Source organism: Eriocheir sinensis, chromosome 32 (genome assembly GCF_024679095.1).
Source record: "Eriocheir sinensis breed Jianghai 21 chromosome 32, ASM2467909v1, whole genome shotgun sequence".
Classification (NCBI taxonomy): domain Eukaryota; kingdom Metazoa; phylum Arthropoda; class Malacostraca; order Decapoda; family Varunidae; genus Eriocheir; species Eriocheir sinensis.
The window spans coordinates 15732144-15755499 of record NC_066540.1 but is presented as its reverse complement, the minus strand read 5'-3'; the positions used below and the strand labels follow the sequence as shown (position 1 = coordinate 15755499).

The 23356-nt window shown below is 45.0% G+C and overlaps 1 protein-coding gene across 4 annotated transcripts in view; it reads left to right on the top strand.

Moving 5' to 3' along the window:
- Positions 1-23356, top strand: part of LOC127006258 (zwei Ig domain protein zig-8-like) — a 43248-nt gene that overhangs the window by 17746 nt on the left and 2146 nt on the right. Inside the window, exons 2-9 of one of the 4 annotated variants that reach the window (XM_050875896.1) lie at positions 11688-11863; positions 12767-12844; positions 13520-13652; positions 14969-15019; positions 16048-16119; positions 17153-17325; positions 19661-19790; positions 22409-22495. In XM_050875896.1, the coding sequence (XP_050731853.1) occupies positions 11688-11863; positions 12767-12844; positions 13520-13652; positions 14969-15019; positions 16048-16119; positions 17153-17325; positions 19661-19790; positions 22409-22495 (900 nt within the window). Of the gene's footprint in view, positions 1-11687; positions 11864-12766; positions 12845-13519; positions 13653-14968; positions 15020-16047; positions 16120-17152; positions 17326-19660; positions 19791-22405; positions 22496-23356 lie in introns of all 4 variants that reach the window. The other 3 variants (XM_050875895.1, XM_050875898.1, XM_050875899.1) reach the window with 3 other exon arrangements.

Sequence of the window (23356 nt, the reverse complement as noted above, 5' to 3'; positions counted from 1 at the left end):
CCTAAGCGTTGTATTTAAATAGCTCCTATGTAAATTCCTTCCTCAGTTTCACGTGTAAAGTAACCTCCACGCGCATCAATACTGGTAAACTTTCCTCCTGGTATGAAAAAACGTAATGGCTTTAGTGCCCTTTCGGCCTTCAACTCTGTCTTTGAACACCTGGTTGGACAATCACACACCACCTTTCTTCCTCCCTGTCGCGTCTCCCTGCCCAGCATCTACGCCAAGACGCCGGTGAACTAAAGAACGCATATATACTTTTCTTTCTCCGCTGTTGTTCCTGTCCTAAGATAACAGTGGCACGGCAAAAAATGGAAAGTATAGAACCAGACTCCGCCGTTTGGTCTTATTTTGGGAAGCTGCCTCGCGCTATGCCACTCCATTCCTCGCAAACATGCCCACCCTAAGGCCTAAACTTTATCCCCTCACGGCAGACAGCATTTCTCCCTCCTTTCCGCCCTCGTTTTCTCCTCTTCTCTCCAGGGGGCTTCGTGGTGCAGTGGTTAGCACACTCACAACCGAGAGAGCCCGGGTTCGATTCCCCGGCGGAGTGGAAAAATTTGGGCGGCTTTTCCGATACTCTACGCCCCTGTCCACCCAGCATTGAATGGGTACCAGGTATTAATCGAGGGTTGTGTCCCGTCTCCTGTGATCTGTTCCCTTCTCCTATAATACCTTCCCATTCTGTCTCTCTCCGGGATATGATCACAGATGTTGCGCCGACTAAACGAAACTTTCCAACTTTTCTCCTCTCCTCTTCAACCACTTCTACCTCACCAATTTTTATCATCATTTGTGACTCCTTTACGGTCACGAACTTAGAGCATCCAGCGCTCATCATTGCGTATTGTGCTAAAAGGTACGATTGTCTATTTATACCGCTGCCTCACTCGCCGTGCCACATACGCCACCTCTCTCCACGCTGCCAGCCTACGCCACTCCCTCTTCCTCCACTCTGCTCTCTTCTTCTCTCGCCATCAGTGCAACTTATTCAGCCTTTTAGAGTGATGGACTCTCTCTCGCATCTTCTGTTAAACATATGATCATTCCCACTTCCATTCATTTAATTAATTACACCTTCCTATCCACCTCCTCCTCCTCCACCTCCTCCTCCTCCTTCGACTTTTTCTCATATTTTTTTCTCATCTTCCTCCTTCTCTTACATTCGTCAACCTGGTCGGAATGTGGCCCTTGGTACGCCTTAAGTCAGGGGTTCCCAACCTGGGGTTCATGTACCCCCAGTGGTACATTTGCACTTTTCAGGGTGTAGCTACATTGGGCCCGAGAGAATAACCACTACTGTTGGCTACAATACATTTTTTTTTATGTCGTGGCCTATTGCGCCGGTAGGCTTCTTCCCGGTCGGCCCAAGGCTTCTTCCCGGTGGGGCCTGATGGTCGACCCAGCCCGTTCTGGCGCAGGCGAGTGTTTATAGTGGCGCCATCTTGCACTGGCTCATGCTGCCTTCCCGGAGCTCATCTTTAATCCTAGAATCTAGAGTCCGGGTTGATGGGTGGTCTTCTGGACAGCATGTGGGTAGTTTTAAGCCACTCGGCGGCGGCTGAAAAATCCCAGCTTGGTGGCACCGGGCGGGGATTTAACTCGCGTCCTCCTGAACGCGGGGCCGTAACGCTATCCATACAAATTGCACAATGTCGTTTTTTATTTTTTTTTTATTTCCTCATTTAGTAAACAAAACTGTTAATTAAATTATATCATCAGTCTACACATACATATTTCATTATAAAATAATATCAAAATATTACAATTTCATCGTTTTTTTATCCTAAATTTTTAGGGGTACACGGGAACCTATAAAAATGCCCAAGGGGTACAGAAGAACAAAAAGGTTGGGAACCCCTGCCTTAAGTACTCTAGGATTATAATCTCCCTAATGAATGTGGGGTACTTGGGGCTGGGACGAAGGATGCGCCGCAGCAGACCAGGTGTGTTGAAGCTCCTACCTTTGTGAATCGACACACTGGGGTGGGCATCTTGCTGGCCGACAATGACACCCGCGCCTTTCCCATTTCACTCCTCTTCTCCGTTCACTGTCTCGCTAGAATTTAGAGAGGGATGCCTAACCTACAAGAGTTTCGTTCAGGCAACACTCACTCAAGGACATGGCGCAATTATAATTAAGGCTCGATAAGATTAAAGTACATTACAGGTGAGTAGTGTTACATCGGCGCATATCTCATTCGTAAACTGAAAGATTTGAAATAATGAGAGATGCAGGGTAGCAGAGAGAGAGAGAGAGAGAGAGAGAGAGAGAGAGAGAGAGACTAACTGACATACAGACAGAATGAGAAATATATACAGATAACCAGAGACCTGCAAAAAGTGAGACAAACAGGCCAACAAAATTCCAAACATTCTGACCATGCCATAGGAAAAAAATAGTGTGTGTGTGTGTGTGTGTGTGTGTGTGTGTGTGTGTGTGTGTGTGTGTGTGTGTGTGTGTGTGTGTGTGTGTGTGTGTCGCCTCATTACGAGTGCGACATTACCAGCGTGGGATTCTGGCCGCAAAAGGCTCAAATTTGTGATATCAAACGAGTTATTACCGGCGACATTGACCGCCATGGAGCCAAGTCTCGGTGATTGCCATTTCCTCGGCTTTATCCCGCGGTGGTGGCGTTATCTCCTGTGTGTGTGTGTGTGTGTGTGTGTGTGTCCCGAAGCTCCTGCTCATCTTCCCTGCTCACCTTCCTCCCACCTCATTCTCCTCTCCCTGTCCACATCCAAGGCAGGGAGATGATATGGATGCACGCACTGAGGACTTGTGTTGTGGATCTTGCAACCCCGACCCCCATCCACACAATCTCACGTCACAAGAGCTCCAAGCACATTCCGGGAGAGTGATGGCTGAGACAACAGTTAAGCGCATCATCACAAGAGCTCCAAGCACATTCCGGGAGAGTGCTGGCTGAGACAACAGTTAAGCGCATGATCAGACCATATAGTGCAACACACACACACACACACACACACACACACACACACACACACATATTAAGGCACATGAAAGAGAAACAAGGAATTCAATTTAGGAGACCACTATCTCTAATTATGTTGCTTTTTTTCCTTCATAAAGCGAAGCAAAATATGGGTTATCTCCTGCTGGTGGCGTCGTCGTGGAAGGAGAAAACTAAATCGAGGAAGGAGCGTCGTGCAAACAATTCCGTCCCACATGTCGTCTCCGCACCTGTGCAGCTTTATTCATCTTATTTTCACTTTGTTTTATTGAAGCAAGACTCGAGGAGGTTGGAGAGGACCAGTCTCTCTCTCTCTCTCTCTCTCTCTCTCTCTCTCACACACACATATACACACCGCTCCGATGGCTCCGATAGCGCTCGGTCAAGGCTCGGTGGCCAGACTTCCCGGCGTGTCAGACAAAGGGTCGAGTCCCGCTCTGGCCGGATTTTTTTTTTTGCTGACTAGTATTGGTTGCTGTCCCCCTTTAAGCGGGGTGTGTGGTGTGTGAGGTCCTGGCAGTACCCAGATAACGACTAATGAACCTTCCTCTAATCGGAAGGGTACTTGCTGGCGATTGGGAGTCCAACTCGTGATTAGGCCGTGGTGAAATAAACACAGAAAGGGAAATATAGTAAGTACTTTCGTATATTACATCTTCAGACTATATGGTGCATTTGACGGCTCGAGGCTGTGTATACAAGGACACCGGCAAAGGCGAGGTCGGACAAACCCTCGGCGGGGAGGGAGGCGGAACATAATCAGTGGGATTTAAGGAAGGATTAACCTGGCTTTGCCCAACAACAGGTGAGGGGCTTCGCTTGAGTAAGTAAATACCTGCCAGGTCTTCATGATGAACTCCGGAAATTATTATCCTCACTCAGACCTTAGTGTTTTCACGTGAATGTTGTGTGTGTGTGTGTGTGTGTGTGTGTGTGCGCGTATAAGAGAGGATTAGCCTGACTCCATCTACGAGTGGGGAGTGAGGTAGGTGTTTTTTTCCCCGCCTTTTTCATTTACACCTACCTCACTCCACACTCGTAGGTGGAGTCAGGGTAATCCTCTCTTTGTACACACACACACACACACACACACACACACACACTCTCGGTTAGGCAGCTTTAGTCTCCTGCAGATACATTGCTTGTTTCTGCCGGTGCTCAGTAACATTTCGTTGTCTTTTTCAGATTTTGCCCTGCAGTTCAATACCCTCGCCCGAGACTGCGAAACGCTGCATAGAGAGCTCCTGTTGTGGTTAATAAGGCGATTGATTTTACTCTGGCGTCTGAAAAGTCATGTGCTCGCGTCGCTTGTCACAGTCTTGTATTCCATGACCTCGCTGCGCATATCCTGAACATAAATCTGCGTCGCTCGATAGGCTCCTCTTCGATGCATCGTTGACTATAGAATTATGTCACAAGCTTATTAAAAGACATCGGGAAACCCAAATTTAATACGTTTCATGCACCATTTTATCTTTACATCAAACTCAAGATCGTTTGCTATTGCCTAATGACTCATTCTTGATTGGCACGGATTTCGCCTTCACTGGTAGCCTGGTAACATATGCTCCCAGGTCTTTCTCTGCCTCTGTGGTGGGTAGTGGAGTGTTTCCCATGTGGTATTGGTGTGATGGATATCCCCTCCCAAGATGCTTGACCTCACATTTTTCTTCACTAAATTGTAGCAGCCACTTTTTATTCCACTCCTGTAGCTTGGTGATGTCTTCTTATAGGAAATCCTCATCCAAGGGGTTAAAAGGACGCACGACAAATGACATATCTTATAGCCATGTCGTTATGTCTTAAGCCTCAAAGATATTAGCATACAAACAACTGTGGAAATAAAGACAAATATCATGCCTTACAGATAACCATTCACCCTCCAAAACAACACAACCTGAGCTTCTTTAAATCACTCTGAAAATATCAATCCTCTACTGTCGCAACCACCCACTGTTGCCAGATTATCGTACTCAGATCGTCGAATTTACCGGTTTCTGACCCATAACTATTGCCAAGAAACACCAGTAATCAACCATTTTAATGAGAACTATATATAAAGTCAATTATTGGGATGGAGGAGACAGTTTTTCGGTGGGAAGTCGCCAAATTTAAGAGCCTGAGTACGATAATCTGGCACCGTTGCTACCACCCCACCTGGAGACCCATCACACGCTTGCAAGTTCACCCCATTCCACTGTGACCATTGATGCCACTTCACCCCCAATCGTTCATATCCTCGCAGTGATAACGTATAGGTCGTTAGTCAGTCATGTCATGCTTCACCCATCATCACCTTACTGTCCTATCCATCACTAATCCTCCATGCGTCACTCTTCCTCAGTATGGCTATTAAACACGAATAAATACAGTAGGTCTATCCATCACTAATCCTCCATGCGCCACTCTTCCTCAGTATGGCTATTAAACACGAATAAATACAGTAGGTATTCGATATATGCGAGTTCTAAATATGCGAATTCGCTCATTTGCGACTAACCTAAATGTGCCAAGTATTCGTTTTATGCGAGAAAAATTCGCTATTATGTGAGTTGCTGAGGTATGATGGCCGACTCGCACTAAAGGGAACGAGTACAAATGTTTTTCCTCGCTTTCCTCACCTATAATTAACCTTTTCCTTCCTCCGATCCTAAACTGAGTGGGTACAATTTCTATTTTTTTGTTTGTTTACAATGTATTTTCATATTATATTTTACAGCTTATCTGTATTTAATGTGCGTTATTGCTGCTTATCGTGAAAAGGTGCCGGAATATATAGTTAGAGGGTTCGAAAACGGGTCGTGAAACATAACCCCCTATAATTAATGGGATGATAGGCTCGATATTTGGGAATTCACATTATGCGAGCCTTTTGCAGAACGTAACTCTCGCATACAACGAATACCCGGTGTACAGCGCACTCTTCCAGCACGCCGGGGAGATACTTTTTTGTGGTGCGGATAAACTATTCGTACACCAGAACAGTTAATGAACCTACATCATACATAAATAGCCACACTCCTACAGCTATCTTTCCTCTTTATCTCTCTGTTCCTTCTCCACAAGTCCCCTTTCTCTTCTTGCTGTACCCTTGATTAACAAAAAAGGAAAGAGCGGGCGGTGGATGGGAGGTGGGGTGATGAGTGAGAGTGAGTCGTAGAGCGTGAATAGTCACCTCACACGTGTCATTATTATCACCCGCTCAACAATAGAAGCAACCATCATCAACAGCGGCAGAGGGGGCAGGATGAGGGGGTACAGAAGGGCCCTACCAGCAGCGTTACCAAATTGTCGTATTCAGCCACTCACCACATCACATTTTTCAGTTTCTGCCTCACAGCTATCGTAAACTAACATCAACAAGTAGCGCTTTTAACGGTAACTTCAACTGGAATCGCGTTATCTGTGTGGCTACGAGAGGTTTGGGCCTTGGAGCTGGTAAATGCGATGTTTGGAATACGATAATATGGTAACGCTGCCTACCAGTGTGCTAAATAGCGGGAGTTCTGGCACTGTCTCCCTTCACCCTTTCCTCCTCTTTCTCCTCCTCTCCTCCCTTCTCTCCTCCTCTTACAATACTCAATCCCGTGTTCAAAGAGTAGTGAACATGATGCACCAGAAAGATGTATGAATGGCAATAGAGATGAGAAAAAAAAATAGGGGAACAGCAGAGGGATGGACGAGTGAATCCTGGGTAATAGGTTCTTGGCAGGGTTGCCACATTATCGTACTCAAAACATTTCATTACTCAGTTCCAGGGGCCCAAAACATTCCTACCCACACAGATAACGAAATTCCAGTTAAAGTTCTCGTTAAAAGCATTACTTATTGGCGTTTGTTTGCGTTAGCTGTGACTCAGAACCGGAAAATACGATATGCTGAGTGCCTGAGTACGATAATTTGGTAACCCTGGTTCTTGGTGATTGATAGACATACTTATGAAAACAAATCCATGAAATAGGAAATGGAAGAGAGTTGCGGGAATGATGAAAAGGGTAGTTCAGAGTAGATAAAACTATAGGCTTAAAAAGTGGCGTATGGGGAAGATGAAAGAAATATAGTTAGTTAAGCGTAAAATCCTGGGTGTTTAATAGCCATACTGAGGAAGAGTGACGCATGGAGAATTAGTGATGGAATGGGAATGGAAGAAAGTTGTGGGAATAATGAAAAGGGTAGTTCAGAGTAGTTAAAACTATAGGCTTAAAAAGTGGCGTATGGGGAAGATGAAAGAAATATAGTTAGTTAAGAGTGAAATCCTGGGTGACTGGCTAATAGCGTTGATGGAATGATGCATAGGGCAGTTTAGAGTGAGTAGATATAACTATAGGCTTAAAAAGTGGCGTATGGAGATGAAAGAAATATAGTTCGCAAGTTAAGTTAAAAGGGTTATCACACTGGGCAAATTTTCCGTGGATCTTCAGTCAAACCACGATTTCCGCTGGCGTGGTTCTCATATTTCCGTGGTTTTCTGGCGTGTCCACGATCTTCCAAAGCTACGGTAGATTTCACTGAAGGGCGACGGTATTACTCACCATCATCATCATCAGCAATAACAAGAAACAAATGAGAACCACGCTAGCGGAAATCGTGGTTTGACTGAAGATCCACGGAAAATTTGCCCAGTGTAATAGCCCCTTTAAAACTAAGCTAAGGTATAATGTCAGTTATTTCAAGTGGTGGATATCTCTCCCCACCCCTCTGTAGCTTCACCGCTCTCTCTCTCTCTCTCTCTCTCTCATCCCGCTACTCTACTTCTTAACCATAATTATACCCGCTTCAGCCTCTCTCCACTTTTTTAGTACTTTTTCCTCTGTTTTAGTTTCGCTTGTATCCCTACACTAACCAACCCACCCCACGCTTACCCATTCCAATACCATTCCTCTACTTTCCCTTCATATTCAATCACTCTAGTAAATTCACCTCACCCTCCCTTTTGAACGGGGGCTTCGTGGTGCAGTGGTTAGCACACTCGGCTCATTCTCGGTTCGATTCCCGGGCGGAGTGGAAAAAATTGGGCGGCTTTTCCGATACTCTACGCCCCTGTCCACCCAGCAGTGAATGGGTACCAGGTACTAATCGGGGGTTGTGTCCCGTCTCCTGGGGTCTGTTCCCTTCTCCTATAATTCCTTCCCCTTCTGCCTCTCTCCGGCATATGACCACAGATGTTGCGCCGACTAGACCAAACTTTCCAACTTTTTCCCTTTTGAACGCGAATCCTCAAGCCTCTGTAAACCTTCTTAACTCTGTGCGACTGTTCAAAGAGCTAGCTAGCATCTGATACATCCTTCGGCTCCCCCCCGCCCATTCGGCACTTCCTACAATCCCATACACGCCCACTGGGACTCATGCTTCACACAAAGTCGCACGCTTCAATGCTTCTTCTTTCCAGAATTAAAACATTGATGGTAACATTTTCCCGAGTAATAAAAAAATAAAAAAATGTATTCATTCTTCTCTCTCTCTCTCTCTCTCTCTCTCTCTCTCTCGTCTATTCATATTTATAATTTCCGGTTCGTTTTAATCCGATTTTTTCATGTTATCTCCATACTCAAGAGAATAGGTTCACCTCTACAGTAAATGTTTTTTTTCTTTTACGTTGAAAGACAAATGCACATACAAACAGATAGATACAATGATAGATATACATATAGATGTTTGTATAAATTTCAGGTTGTATGATTCTTTACTTTTACAATGTATCCCTGTAATAGCCCCTAGGACGTTCGATGCAAATTCTAGTCACATGCATTACGGCCCGCTTTCACAGTCATTTTGCGTGTTTTGATCGTTACCAATGGCTGTTATCGCCGCTATAGTATTTCCATGTAAAACTGTCCGATGGGGTAGTGGCGGCTGCGGGGTTAGCCAAGCCCCGCACCTTGCCCCACACTCTCAACACCTCTCCCTTCCTCTGCAGCCTCCACTACCCGCCAGTTTCACGTGGAAAATTTTAGCGTCGATCGCCGCCACTGGTAACGATCAAAACAAACAAAGTTACTGTGAAAGCGACCTTAAAAGCCGACGAATGACAACACATCATACTGCCTTAGGACCAACCTTGGAGACATTGAGGGTCGAGGGGGGGAGACAATATCCGGCCAACTTGGATACTACACTCCCTCTCTTTTGTGGAATACAGGGTAAATCTTTTTTTGTCCACCTCCCAAAAAAGGAATAGACAGCAAAACAACAGAGGGAATGTCGGATATGAAAAGATATTACATTACAATTGATGCGTTTTTCCATAAGCTTTTTTTTTCTTTCATTGATATATATCCTTTATTGATGAACATATATGAAAGTATAATCGCTTCGGTGTCTGAAAATTGATATCTATCCTTTATTGATGAACATATATTAAAGTATAATCGCTTCGGTGTCTGAAAATTGATATCTATCCTTTATTGATGAACATATGTGAAAGTATAATCGCTCCGGTGTCTGAAAATTGATATACATCCTTTATTGATGAACATATATTAAAGTATACTCGCTCCGGTGTCTGAAATAACACCACCTTGAAGCATTCAGATTACTGCAAATCCTCTCATATAATTGACTGGTCTTTCCGCCGCCTCTTCTGATTCTTTACAGGAGCAGCGAGTAGCGGGCTTTTTTTATATTGTTTCCTTTTTTTTTAGTGCCCTTGTGCTGTCTCCTTTGCTGTAAAAAAAAAATAATAATAATAATAAATAGTTTTACCCAATTTCACTTGCTTTCTACTGTCATTGCTAATATTCTTGGTAAGTTTATTTCTCACTTATTTATTTATTTCCTCACTATATAAAGAAGAGAGGAAGGAAAAAACTCTTAGAAGGCTTTTCGGGTATGATATTTTTTTTACAGTGCAAGGGCGTAAAAAAAAAAAATAATAATGAAAAATAAAGCCCGCTACTTACTTATTTTACTTCTTTACTGCATTTTTGTAACAGCAACATAATAAAACATCTACTTTACAGTGATCATTTTCTTTGCATGTTTTGTGTTATACTTCTAATTATTTCCTTTATTTTCTTGATCACACGTTTTCTTTTCTTCGTCGAGACTTGCGTCATCTCTGGCTCCCTTCCACGGCTTTTCTTGGCCATCTCTCTTCTTCTAAACAACGCTAATCTTTCAATCACTCTGGCCTTTCCCTCTCTCTCCCTCCGCATCTCCTTCCCTCCTTGCACTTGCGTCTGTGAGCCAAACAAAACTACGCATGCCCTGTTTTACGTGTTTGTGTTCATCCGTGTGTGTGTGTGTGTGTGTGTGTGTGTTGCCGTTATTTGTTGTGGAGGAGTCACGGTCTGAGGTGTGTGGCTGCAGTTGAAGGTCGGATTGGCTCGGAGCGGCTTGCCTTTGGAGCGTTGTCCCAAGAGAGGAGATTAGTGCTTGCTTCCTCTCCTGCTGGTACTTCGAGGAGAGGCTTAGCGTTGAATGCGAAGGATAAAAAGGAGGAGAAGGAGGAACAGGAAAGAAGGAGGAGGTTGAGGATAAGGAGGAGGAGGAGGAGGATAAGGAAGAAGAGGAGGAGGAGGAACAGGAAAGAAGGAGGAGGTTGAGGATAAGGAGGTGGAGGAGGAGGAGGATAAGGAAGAAGAGGAGGAGGAGGTGGAGGAGGAAAAGGAGGAGGAAGAGATGGAGGAGGAAAAGGAGGAGGAGGAGGTGGAGGAAGAGGAGAAGGAGGAGGAGGCGGAGGGATCATAGTTGTTGGAAGGAGCAGGAGACGTTGATGCAGGATGATTAAGAGAAGAGAACACGTGGGAGGAGGAGGAGGAGGAGGAGAAATAAGAGGAAGAGGAGGAGGAAACATGGGAACATAGAAAGGCAGGCAACAGGAAGCCTAATATCTTATTCCGACAAAGTTGCCAGATTGTGTTACTCAGCCTCTTATATTTACCGACTTCCGACCCCAAAACTGTCTCGTGGACCCCAATAAGGAGATTCACTTAAAATTATCGTTAAAATAGTTAATTCCTGGTGTTTCTTGGCAATAGTTAGGCGTCAGAAACCGGTAAATGGTCTGAGTACGACAATCTGGCAACGGGGTATTCCGAGGTTATCCGCTCACGTGGTTTTGTCTGCTCAACGTTCACTTGGGACCTGTAGAGCAGTAACGTACGTACGTCCTTTCAGTCTACTCCTGTTGCAAGGAATCAACGGTATATGCGATTTTTAAATGAGTTAATGGTTTCAGCACTTACTACCTCTAGGAATGACTCGGAAAGAAACTCCCTTTTTTTTTTTTTTTTTTACAACAAAGGAGGCAGCTCAAGGGCACTAACAAAAAGAAAACAATAATAAAAAAAGCCCGCTAATCGCTGCTCCCATAACTGCTCCTGCCAATGACTGTATTACGCGCCTCGCTCGAATATGTAGACCGTTGTTTCTAGCTCTTAAAGTTCGTTTGTAGCTCAAAAAACTTGGAGTGGTCAGCGTTACTGAACTTCTTTAGGTACTTGTAGGCCTCTCAAGCGTCTCTTTTCCAGCGTCAAGAGGTTAGGTCCCTTGAGTCGATTTTCACACGGCTGAGTTCTCAATGGTGGAATCATTCTCGTAGAGCGTCGCTAAACTCTCGAATAATTCAATATGTCTCTAATATCAACTACCATTACTGCCTTGTCGGTGGTTTGGGGTCAGTGCCGTCTACTTAAGTCACATGAGTTGACAACATTTACTTTTTTCGCATGTATCGTTTTTTCCTTCACGTTGTATATTTCCTCTCCACAGCGCTCTCCTTCGATCCCAAGAGACTGGAGTCATCGTCACAGCTCTGGGCGGGCTATCACCCCAGTGTGAAGATCCTCTCCACCAGCTTCGAAGACTCCACGCCACAGAACGTCTCGACGCTTGTGGGAGAGTCTGCGTTCCTTCCCTGCACCGTCTACCATCTAGGCGACAGATCTGTGAGTTGGGATCTTTATTTTCTTAGTCAAGTCGTTACAATCAGGAGGCTTCAAGTTTCAATTCTAAAGAGGGAGAAAAAAGTCTTTTGGAAAATTTAAGATAACCTTACAGTGTTACTGGTATATAAAGTTCAATCATAATGCCATTAGTCTCGCTTCCAAAATGCATAATAGTATGGTTCTAGTACGTTTGCGACTTTGTAACTCCGAGCGGTGTTTACAAGTATGCCATCAGTGGGATTTCAGAATTTTGGCGGGATTTAGACGGACTACACTTTACTCTGGGACCCTTGTATAGTGTTTTTTTTTCGTTTTTTTTACAGCAGAGGAGTCAGTTTAAGGGCATAAAAAAAAGGTAACAAATGTTAAAAAAACACTATACAAGGAATTTAAGAGTACTGTGAAGTGTGGCCTGCCAGTCTTTTTCATTGTTAATTTACGAGTAAAGCAGAACTGGGTTGCAGCACTTTTCAGCACTTGCAGGGACTGAGTATTCGCCAAAATTGTTGATCAAAGTCGTTGCGAAACATCTGTTGGCGACATCATCTCTCCTGATGATGCCGTACTTCTCGCGGGCTCTGTAAAATCAGTGCAGAGATGCTGAAAGCCGGAGGTGAAGCCATGATCCATGGGCTGCATGCGGTGCTATCTGCCGTGAGCCAGTCCGGTGAGATTCAGTTTGACTGGAAAACGGGCTGGTGGTCCCTGTCTGGAGAGGGAAAGGGAACCGACGGAACTATAAAAGTTACCGTGGTATTACATTGTTCAGTGTGCCAGACAAAGTGCTCACTCATCTGTTGTTTATGCGAATTTGATCTCATATTCATACGGGGTTTAGCTAATCAAGTATCTGTAGTGTTGTCTTGTGGCACGAAATTACAATAATCTGATGTGTGTTCGCAGGTGACGTGGATGAGGAAAAGAGATTTACATATTCTGACCGCCGGCATTTACACCTACTCGGCCGACGAACGGTTTGTGGTAAGTGTGTGTGTGTGCGTGTGTGTGTGTGTGTGTGTGTGTGTGTGTTATAGTAGTAGTAGTTGTAGTAATAGTAATAATAATCATAATAATAATATTAAGTGGCGATCTCCTGATTCAGGTCGCATACACGGGACGGCATGGCCCCACGATAAGACAGCAACAGCCTGTTCTTATTTGTTTAAATTGAAGAAGAATTGAATAGGACAACCAGATCTCAAAAAGGAAAGATTGTCTTTAAAAGAACAGACCTAGCAACTCTTGCGAAGTGAGGTGAGGAGCAAATGGTTGCCAAACAGTATTAGCCAGTGGATGCTGTTTGGCAGGATTTTTTTCTGGGATTTTGTGGGCCTGATTGCAATGTTAATGCCTAGGAGGGTGGCGAGCAAAACACTAGATCTTCATGGACCGGACATAGCTCGCGGGCCAGGGGTTACCCGCCCCTGGAGTATAATGGACCTTGCTCTTGTCGGAAGGGTACCTGCTTGAGATAGCGACCCCAGCTCGTGATAAGGCCGTGGACGAGTTACACACACACACACACACACACACACACACACACACACACACACACACACACACACACACACACACACACACTGCATTGAACCTATGAAGAAAGTAGCATTGTTTTTTCGTTTTGATCTTTTGCAAACTGGTATCTCTCATCACCAGGTCCTCCACCCTGAAAATTCCAATGACTGGACGCTGCACATCAGATTTGTTACTCTGAGGGACGCTGGGGTGTACGAGTGTCAGGTAAACTCCGACCCGAAGATCAGCCGTAGAGTCATCCTCAACGTGATAGGTAAGGTCCAGTCTCCTATGACGATGCGGTGACAGAGGAGATAGTAGGCTTTAACAGGATGTAGTTTAGTAGTGTTGCAGGGTGTAGTTTTGATGTGTAGTAGGGTCTGGGCTAGGGACGAAGCAGGCTATGGACTAAGTATATGGCTAGGCGCATACTACTAGTTATGTTACAGGGATGGCCTAGGGGTGTGGCAGGATGTGAACTGTTAATACGAGAGGGTGTGCCCCAGGGATATGTAAGGGTGTGTGGTAGGGATCTTGCAAGGCATGGGCTATAGGGTTGTGGTAGATAATCGACTGGGAATGTGTCAGCGTATGGGACGGATATATGGCAAGGTGGGTGCTCGGGATGTGGCAGTGTATTGGATGGATATATGACAAGGTGTGAGCTGGGGATGAGGTAGGGGGTGGGCTGGAGATGTGACAAGGTTTGGGCCGAAGATGTGACAGGGTTTGGACCGAAGATGTGACAGGGTTTGGGCCGAAGATGTGACAGGGTTTGGACCGAAGATGTGACAGGGTTTGGGCCGAAGATGTGACAGGGTTTGGGCCGAAGATGTGACAGGGTTTCGGCCGAAGATGTGACAGGGTTTGGGCCGGAGATGCGACAGGGTTTGGGCCGAAGATACAGATTGGTTTTCTACTGGGGATGTGGTAGGGTATACGCTGGTGGTGTGGCATGATGTGGATTGAGAATACGGTAGGGTGTGAGCCGAGGATGTAGCAGAGTGTTGACTTAGGGATCTGGTAGGGTGTTGACTATGGGTGCAGTTGTGCGAGGCAGGTTGGACATCACGGGGGATCACCTTCGATGCCACTGAGGATGGAGAGTGGGCGACATATTTAGTAGGCTATGGACAGAGGCTTTGCTGAGTACAGACTGGGAGTATCCTAGAGTGTTGGCTGGGGAAGTGGGTGGGTGCTCAGTGGGGAAATGGCACGGCAAGGACTGGATATTTGGAGGGTCTTAACTGGCGATATCGAAGGGTGTGGGCTGGACATGTAGCAAAGTGAGACGCGGGTAGCGGGTTCCCTCTAAGCTTACCCGCTTCCCGCGTCCTGTATGGCCATTCCTATTAGATAACATGTGTTTGTTCTTGCCTCTGACCCACTGGGCGTCCCGCTACCCTCAACCCTCCCAGCGAACCGCGTGCAGTGTGGCCGCACCCTAAGACTTTGCAGGGTGAGAGTGGGGCATTTGAGAGGATATGGGCAAATGTCTAGCTGGGTTTGAACTAGGTATCTGACAGTGTGGGCCGAACTGTAGGCGTTAAATACATAACAGTGTTAACTGACGACCCTTTCTACCCGCAGAGAACCAGCTGGACGACCCGGGACCATATGGCGTTGCTGTGACCGACACCCGTAAGTAGTCCTTCACTATTCCCTATCATGACACTCTTCAGCTGTCTTACAGTCTGTTATTTTTTCCTGTAATTGTCTGTACTACAACCTAATATTTCACTGCTTGGTACTTCTCAAATCAAATATGTTCCTTGTGGTCAAACTTTGCAAGAAGTATGCTGCTTTATCTCTTTGCTTCCATGTGTGTGTGTGTGTGTGCAATTCTCCTCTTGATCTGCTGCGGGTCTCTCTCGAGACAGCCAGCCGTTCCCCTACGGAAGAGCACAGAGCTCGTAGTACCGATCTTTGGGCAGGACTGAGACCACTCACACAACACACCGCGACAACGAGGTCACAACTCCTTGCCTGACGTCGCGTACCTACTCACTGCTAGGTGAACAGGGGCTACACGTGAAAGAAGATAAACCCAACTTATCTTTACCCGGCCGGGGAATCGAACCCCGGTCCTTCTAGTTGTGAGCCAGACGCTCTACCCCTGAGCCACCGTGTGTGTGTGTGTGTGTGTGTGTTATGTAATAATAATAATAATAATAATAATAAAAGCTTTATTAAAATATAAAGATAGGCGAGATCATGCTGCGTTTCGGTCACACTCTTGAAACGCTTGGGGAATATGTGAAACACTGTCTCGTGGAGGTGCAAATCTAGCTGTGGACACTTTGTTAGCAAATGGAGGAACTAAGGACCTTTATGATGGCCAAGTGGATGCCAATCGACTGTCCACTGATTTCATAAAACACTTTCGGAACTCGGTTGGACAGATGGAGAAAATATGTCTAACACTTGTAAGTTTTTTTTAGAATTTCTCAAGTACATGATTGTCCTGAAAGGCAAATTATCTCATCTTATCTTGTCCACTGTGCCCCTTTCTACCGGTGCCTTTGGCCAAACGTAAATAAATAATAATTTTCATTGAGTCAGCAAAGCCACACTTGTAACAAAACGCTCAATCTCGATTATTTTTCTTCTCCATCTCTTGTTTTCCACATTTATCTCCCTCCAATATCTTATTTGTTCGTTTTTTTCAGGTTTCCCGGATTATAAGTTTGACTACGACGAAAGACAGCAAAGACCACATAAGAAGAAGAAGAAAAAGAAGGGTAGGCCGAGTGTGCATGATCGTGTGATGACTAACGGGCGTGCTGCTTCCTTTTGCTTGGTACTCACTACGATGACTTCTCGATCGCTGGCTCGCCTGGGCGCTCCGTACTAATCAACGAAATGCATTTTTTCTGGTTTCCAGTGCAGTTGGGTTGCTTCGACCTCCTTAATTTTTACTGTACAATCATCTTTCATGGTCTATGCTAATATTATATTGGTACAAATTTCTTTTTTTACTCACTGCATCACTGATAATGAGATTGTCTCTTTTTATCCCTGTTATAAGCCCACTAATTAATGATCTCTTCAGAACGTTCCATGTACCGAAACGATTGCCAGGTACCCAGTAATCGACCAGTTCATATGATATAACTAATGAGGAGCATACGCCCGGAGGCGTGTCGCTTCACTCACTCGCCGACACCCGACGGTTTTCCCGAGCAAGCTGCCACATAGCTGCCCTATCCATCTCAAATCCTTCACGGCAGAGTCGGTCGACTTGCCCTATCCATGAGTTATGTGGCCTCCTCCAGTCAGGGCTGTCTTGTACAGAAACAACCCTGAGAGCAGGATCGACGTTCTGGAAGCGTCCCACGAGCCGGAGTTGGGGTTCACGAACTAAGCTAAAACAGACCTCGACCCAGTTTCACGGAATAGTCGCTGGTTCGATTCTAAGTCATCCCAGCGGTGCTCCAAGCTCCTGCGAAGGTACTTGGTACCAAAGACATCGACACGACTCTTCAAGTCACTGTTCAGTGTCGTGAGTTTAAACCCGGCGACTAAGTCCTCGTTCTTTTCCCTGATACCAATAAGAAATTGCATGTCTCGTGGAGTGGACCATTCAGTGTTGGAGAGGCGCAACAAAGTGGTCTACCTTATTGATGACCCGTGAGGACCTAAGCTGTGTATCATGCTAACATCCTTAGGAAGTACTATCGTACCATTTAGTTCACGTAATGGATGAAGTTTCAGTGCCGGACGATGTCTCCTCTTCTTGAGGACCGTTCACGTATACACCCTTTCTCGCCTCAGTACCGGTGGTGATGATTGACGGCCTGGAGGAGCGACACATACAAAGGGGCAGCATCCTGTCCATCACGTGTGTTGTCCGCCATCCACCCAAAGAAGCCCCCGAGCACGTCTTGTGGTTTCATGGCGCCACCAACATCGATTACGACTCTCCCAGGGGCGGTGTCTCAATTCAGGTGAGAAGGAGATGGCTTTATATATAGTGTGTGAGAGAGAGAGAGAGAGAGAGAGAGAGAGAGAGAGAGAGAGAGAGAGAGAGAGAGAGAGAGAGAGAGAGAGAGAGAGAGAGAGAGAGAGAGAGAGAGATTAACAAACAAATGTAATAAAACAGAGATTAACAAAACAAATGTAATAAAACAGAGATTAACAAAACAAATGTAATAAAACAGAGAGGCAGACTGAAAGGTAGACAAGCAGACTATAGTCGGTTCACTCAAGTCAGAAGTGAGTATTATCGTGCGCTGGCAACCTGCTGTCACGGCGTGTCCGATTTCATGGATGCTGTGCCAGCCTACGCATAGCAAACAGTCGTCAGTGTCAATAATATGCAGGCACCAGGAACAAATACCGTCAATTATAGTCGATTATGTGTTGAAAAATATTAGTAATGTTGCAAATAGCTGTTTTGTTAATTTACAAGATCGCTGATTGTAATTATTAAACAACCTTGAAGCTGTCCACCACCGATTGATTGATTGATTGATTTAAATTAGGCGCCGCAACAGCCAGGGTCATATGGCGCCGTGTCCACCACCGAGAAAACTTGCAGGCTTTATATTAATAAAACATCTGTTTGCGGAATTACTAATATTTTTTTAACTCAAAATCGACTATAATTTACGATATTTGTTATTGCTGCCTAAATATTGATATTGGCGACTGTTTACTATGCGTCGGCCAGCACACAATATTCACGAAATCGGACACGCCGTGCGAGAGCAGGTTGCCAGCGCACGATAATCCTCACTTCAGACTTGGGTGAACCGACGATAGTAAAGTTCCAGAAGGTTATGTAGTTGAAAAATGTTTCATTTCCGCAATTATTTTGAAGTATATTTTCCACTTTACTTTGTCCTCTCATCTTAATTTCCGTGTCAGTATATTCAACTCATATTTAGTATTTTACCTAGGGAATGTACCACTAAGATTTTAGTTTCACGGATGAATTTCAGCGCATGTTCGCTAGTGAATCCCTGTTAACAGGTTTGGTGGGTGGTTGGGGGCCGTGCAGATGTCGTACTTTTGATTCATAGTATTGGATTTATTCGGTCTTGCGGCCATTAACTGAGAGACAACGCCATGACACATATCGCTAATAGAGAAAATAAAAAGCAGTAGGCCGAAAACTCTGCCTATTGAACACCACACTCGCCTTAAAAAACTAATATAATATCTATCACTCTCAACGCATTGGTGACTCAGATAAAAAAAACATGTGAGGTATTATAAAATGATCCTTTTATAACTAATGGCTTAAGTTTAACCCGGTAGCAGCGACGGGCGTAATGGATATTAGCCTGTACCCTTTTGTTTAATTATATATAGATAAAGAAGAGCGACAGGAGGAGGAGGAAGAGGAGGAGGAGGAGGCGGTGAAGTAGGAGGAGGGGAAATAGAAGGAAGAAGAAGAGGAGGAGCAGGGAGGTGATAGTATTTCATCTCGTTATTGGTCTATATGAAGCTACATATTATGAGACGCAAAGGAACCACATTTTTTGAAAGTTCTCTCTCTCTCTCTCTCTCTCTCTCTCTCTCTGTTGCTTGCTTGTTTGTTATAATTATTCTCTCGTTTTCTTTCTTTCTTCTTCTGTATTGCTTTATTTTCTTTACGTGTTTGGTCTCTCTCTCTCTCTCTCTCTCTCTCTCTCTCTCTCTCTCTCTCTCTCTCTCAACTAACCCGCTATTCCCCCTGACTTTCCATTTTCGGAGACAGCTTAATTTTCTTTACACTTCTCTTTTTCCTCCTTCCCCACCTCATTTTCTCTCCCTCCTACTCCTTTTCTTTTTCTTTTCTATATATTTTCTTCTTTTTCGCTTTATCTTCATCCTCTTCCTCCCTTTCATTTTCACACACCCCAGCGGCGCGGCATTGCAACTTCTCGGCTTTCCTCATTATTTCCCGGCCTTGGTGTTCTCATGGAGGACAAATTTGAGGCTGAATTACCTGCAGTGAGGGAAATATGTGAGACTACAGAGGAACGTGGAAGAGGAAAGATAGAAAGTATACGGTGATGATGACAAGAAAAGATGGCGCCACTATAAAAACACTTGCCTGCGCCATGACGGACTGGGGCCAACTACCATCCAGGCCCCTGAAGAAAGCCTACCGGCGCTAAAGACTGAAACGTAAAAAAGAAAAAAAAAAAAGGAAGATGCGAAAGCAGAAAAAGAGAGAAAAGGAATGATGATGATAATGAATAATAATAATGATAAATAATAATTAGAAGAAAACTGTTAATAATTTCGATAATCATAACCTTAATATACTGACTGCATTATTTTATTTTCAAGACGAAGAAGTCCTCGAGGAAGACAGTGAGCAAATTGATGTTGTCTGCGGTGGACCAAAGCGACACGGGAGCTTACAGCTGCAGCCCCACCGCCCTCCAGCCCGCAGAGGTCACAGTGCATGTCCAAGACGGTAGGTGGAGTGGGGCCGAGGGGTGAGGGTGAGAGAAGATGGGGCAGGGAGACGGCACAGGGGAGGTGAAATATATAGGATCATGTAAGGGAAAGAGAGAGTGAAATAGGTTTGGATAAAGTAGAAGAGATGAAGAGAAAAGATAAGGAAACAGATAGATAGAGAGAGAGAGAGAGAGAGAGAGAGAGAGAGAGAGAGAGAGAGAGAGAGAGAGAGTAATAATATTTTTTTATTAATAATTATAATTTAATGATCACTGTACTCAGGTGGCTGAAAATACACATACATAAAATACATATCTAATCACAATTAAGGACACGAATTATTATAAAAAAAATATGAGGATATAAAAAGTATTGATTGATTGATTGATAGTTTATTGTTGCAAGTAAAAAGTAGCACAACAAAATTTAATAAAACCAGGTGGAAAATTAGCCCAAATTCTAAATTATCAATAACTGACTGATCTACAGAAATAAAGAACAAAAGAACTTTGGCGCAATGTAACGAAAACTGATAGAAAGTTCTAACTAAATATTGGGGAGCACACGCCTGAGGGAGCGTCACTTCACTCACCGCCTCCACTCCCGACCGTCACCGCAGAGCAATCTTCACGCAGCCACCCTTTCCATCTCAAGTCCCTCCTGTCCGGATCGATCGACTTCCCCTTTCATGTCACGTGGACGTCCCCATGGTATCCTCCACCCAGGGGTCGTCTCGCACAGAAACAATCCCATGGGCCTAACTCTATATATACCAAGACACGTCACTCTGCTTCAAAACTGCGACCGGTACGCGCAGGAGGCGGTTTTGGGGTGGAGCAGCGGGGTGACGTCACTTGGAGCCAAAAAAAAAAATACCCGCCAGTTCAGGGGTGACTAAAGTTGGGGCCGTATGTGCACTCTGGATGTGCATTCTCGCCTTTCACAGCGCGTTCAGGCAAGCCACTGACGAAAAAAATATGTCTTTTTATTGTGCTATTGCGTGATGTAATTTCAATGACTACAAACGGCGGTGTGGGGTGTGAGGGAGGGCATGTTGAAGTGATTGATTTAAAATAGTACTTCTTTCCTCGTTTTCTCTAAATCCCCGTTTCTCCATTCTCTAGTTTGGCTCCAAGCAGTGTCACGCATAGACCACACCTCGGCCGTGTCTCCTCCCACAAAGCTGCGTATGACCTGACTTGGTATATATAGACTTAGCCTATGGGCAGGATAGACGTTCGGGAGGCGTGCCACATACCTATAAAGCCGAAGTTGACCGTCATGCAGTAAGCTGATAACAGGCATGGACTCAGTTTCACGGAGTTGTCGCTGGTTCGACGCGCAGTCAGTCCAGCGATACCCCATAATCCTGCGAAGTTTCACGGTACCAAAGGCATCGACACGCTTCTCCAAGTCACTATTCATTCTGCACATCTCACAGCCATACAGTAAGCCGGGGACCACAAGCGACTTGAAAATATTTCTACGCCTGTATAGGTAGCGACAATGCAATATGCTTGTTGCAATTTATGTTTCCCCACCCCAAAAATTCTGGGTCCTGGATCGGGCGCGGTCCTCCATCCTTAAGAGTTGATGACAAGCACTTTAAGCTATCGTTCCAAGCTTGGCCTTAAAGTTTTTCATCATCTGTGGGCGTCTTTCAAGAAAACATGGTGAAATTTTGCCATTCCCGGTGGTACCAATAATTATCTGGTCTGGCTCATGGACTCTTGCGCTCAGTTCGAATAATCCACCATTAGGCTAAATTATTAAGTCCAGCAATAGTTGTAGCAGTAGAAAATAAATCAGTAATGTGAATAATATATTGCACAGGAGTTACTATATTAGTGTACTATATTGTTGTACCTTTATGGATAGCGTCAACCTCCCTCCTCCCAATGTTCGTTCCATCCATTAATTCATTCAGCAAGCCTCTACTATATTTAATACTTACATAATTCGTAAATGATCAGTTAAAAGGATATTAAATTTTGTCTGTGATTTGCTGTGAGGGCAAGAAAGGAGGATAGAGTTGTATATTACTCTTTTCCTCTCGTCTAATATTCCAATAATTGCATATAAACTGCGCAGTCTCCAGGACGACAAGAGTTTAGCTTAACTGTGTAGAAAATCCTTGTCCTCTCGCCATGCAGCATGTGAGAGTAGCTGATTTCTATTAGATATGGACTTCCCTATTTTGTAACTATGAGACAAACAGAAAGACTGACACAGAAAACAGCTAAAAAGAGATATATAGACTGACAGACAGATAGAGGGCCGCTTTCACAGTCGTTTTGTTTGTTTTGATCGTTACCAATGGCGGCGATCACCTCTATAGACTTTCCACTTAGAACTGGCCGATGGGGTAGTGGCGGCTGCGGGGTTAGCGTAGCCCCGCACCTTACCACACACTCTCAACACCTCTCGCTTCCTCTGCAGCCGCCGCTACCCCATAGGCCAGTTTCACGTGGAAAACTATAGCGTTGATCGGCGCCATTGGTAACGATCAAAACAAACAAAGCGATTGTGAAAGCGGCCCAGAAAGACGGACAGACAGACAGATAGGAACTGCCTAACCGACTAACAAGACGGGGCATGTCAAGACGCGTTGTAAACTTTGGTGTGTAACAGCAGGAACCCCGTGGCCCACGTCTGCATTCTCAGCAAGAGGGGAACCTCGAGCCCCCCGGCTGGTGTGTGGCCCACCAGCACGATTCAAAGTTAAGTATTAGTGCCTCCATTCCCTTGAGTTCCTGCACCATTCTACAAACTCCCGTCCCTCATCCCCGGTCCCAAAGCTAATAACGCTGTCCACCTTCCCCATGACAAGCGAGCTGAAGTAACACCCGGAATGAGGCCGCAACCCCAACCCTCCCTTGTTCCTCTAAGCTCACTCCCGATGCGTGACCCCAGAAGCAGCAAAGCGACCACGGCAAGGAGTTGAATCGCTAGTTTGACGAGTGGTTTTGATTTCACCCTCTCATAGACTAGACCCTGAGTGCTGGGACTCGGCTAGTGCTGGTGCAACCATCACCATGCCCGTCGAGCTGTAGCAACAGTGTATTCTGAATCAACTCCGTTTTCATCCCTATATAAGAGAAAGCATACAGGAAATAGGCAGGTATGTAGACACCTGCCGAAACAGGACGAAGCAACACCCGGCGAAATATAAAATTGAGGCAAGGTGGTGCTGCAAGCCTTTCAAAGAACCTCCCGTGTTCTCCCTCTCCATTTTCCTATTGTATCATTAACACCAGAGAGTAGTTCAGCATGCTCTCTAAAGAGAAATTCAATTACTTCCCACACCAGCCTACAAACACGCAACTCACATCATTTCCTCTAAATATATCTAAATTCATAATGACGGTTAAAAGTCCTTTATCAGAGTCCCGATCTGGATGTGGACCATAACTGTACCTAGGTCGGGCCCCACTTCTGGTAACGACCTAATGAGATGTTTTGATAGCTCTTCTAACTTTCTCTTTATCAACTTCTTTCCATCTTCAAATTTCACCTTTTCCTAACGACATCACAGCTTTCTAAGGCTACTGACAGTACTCTCTATTCCATCCTACTATATCC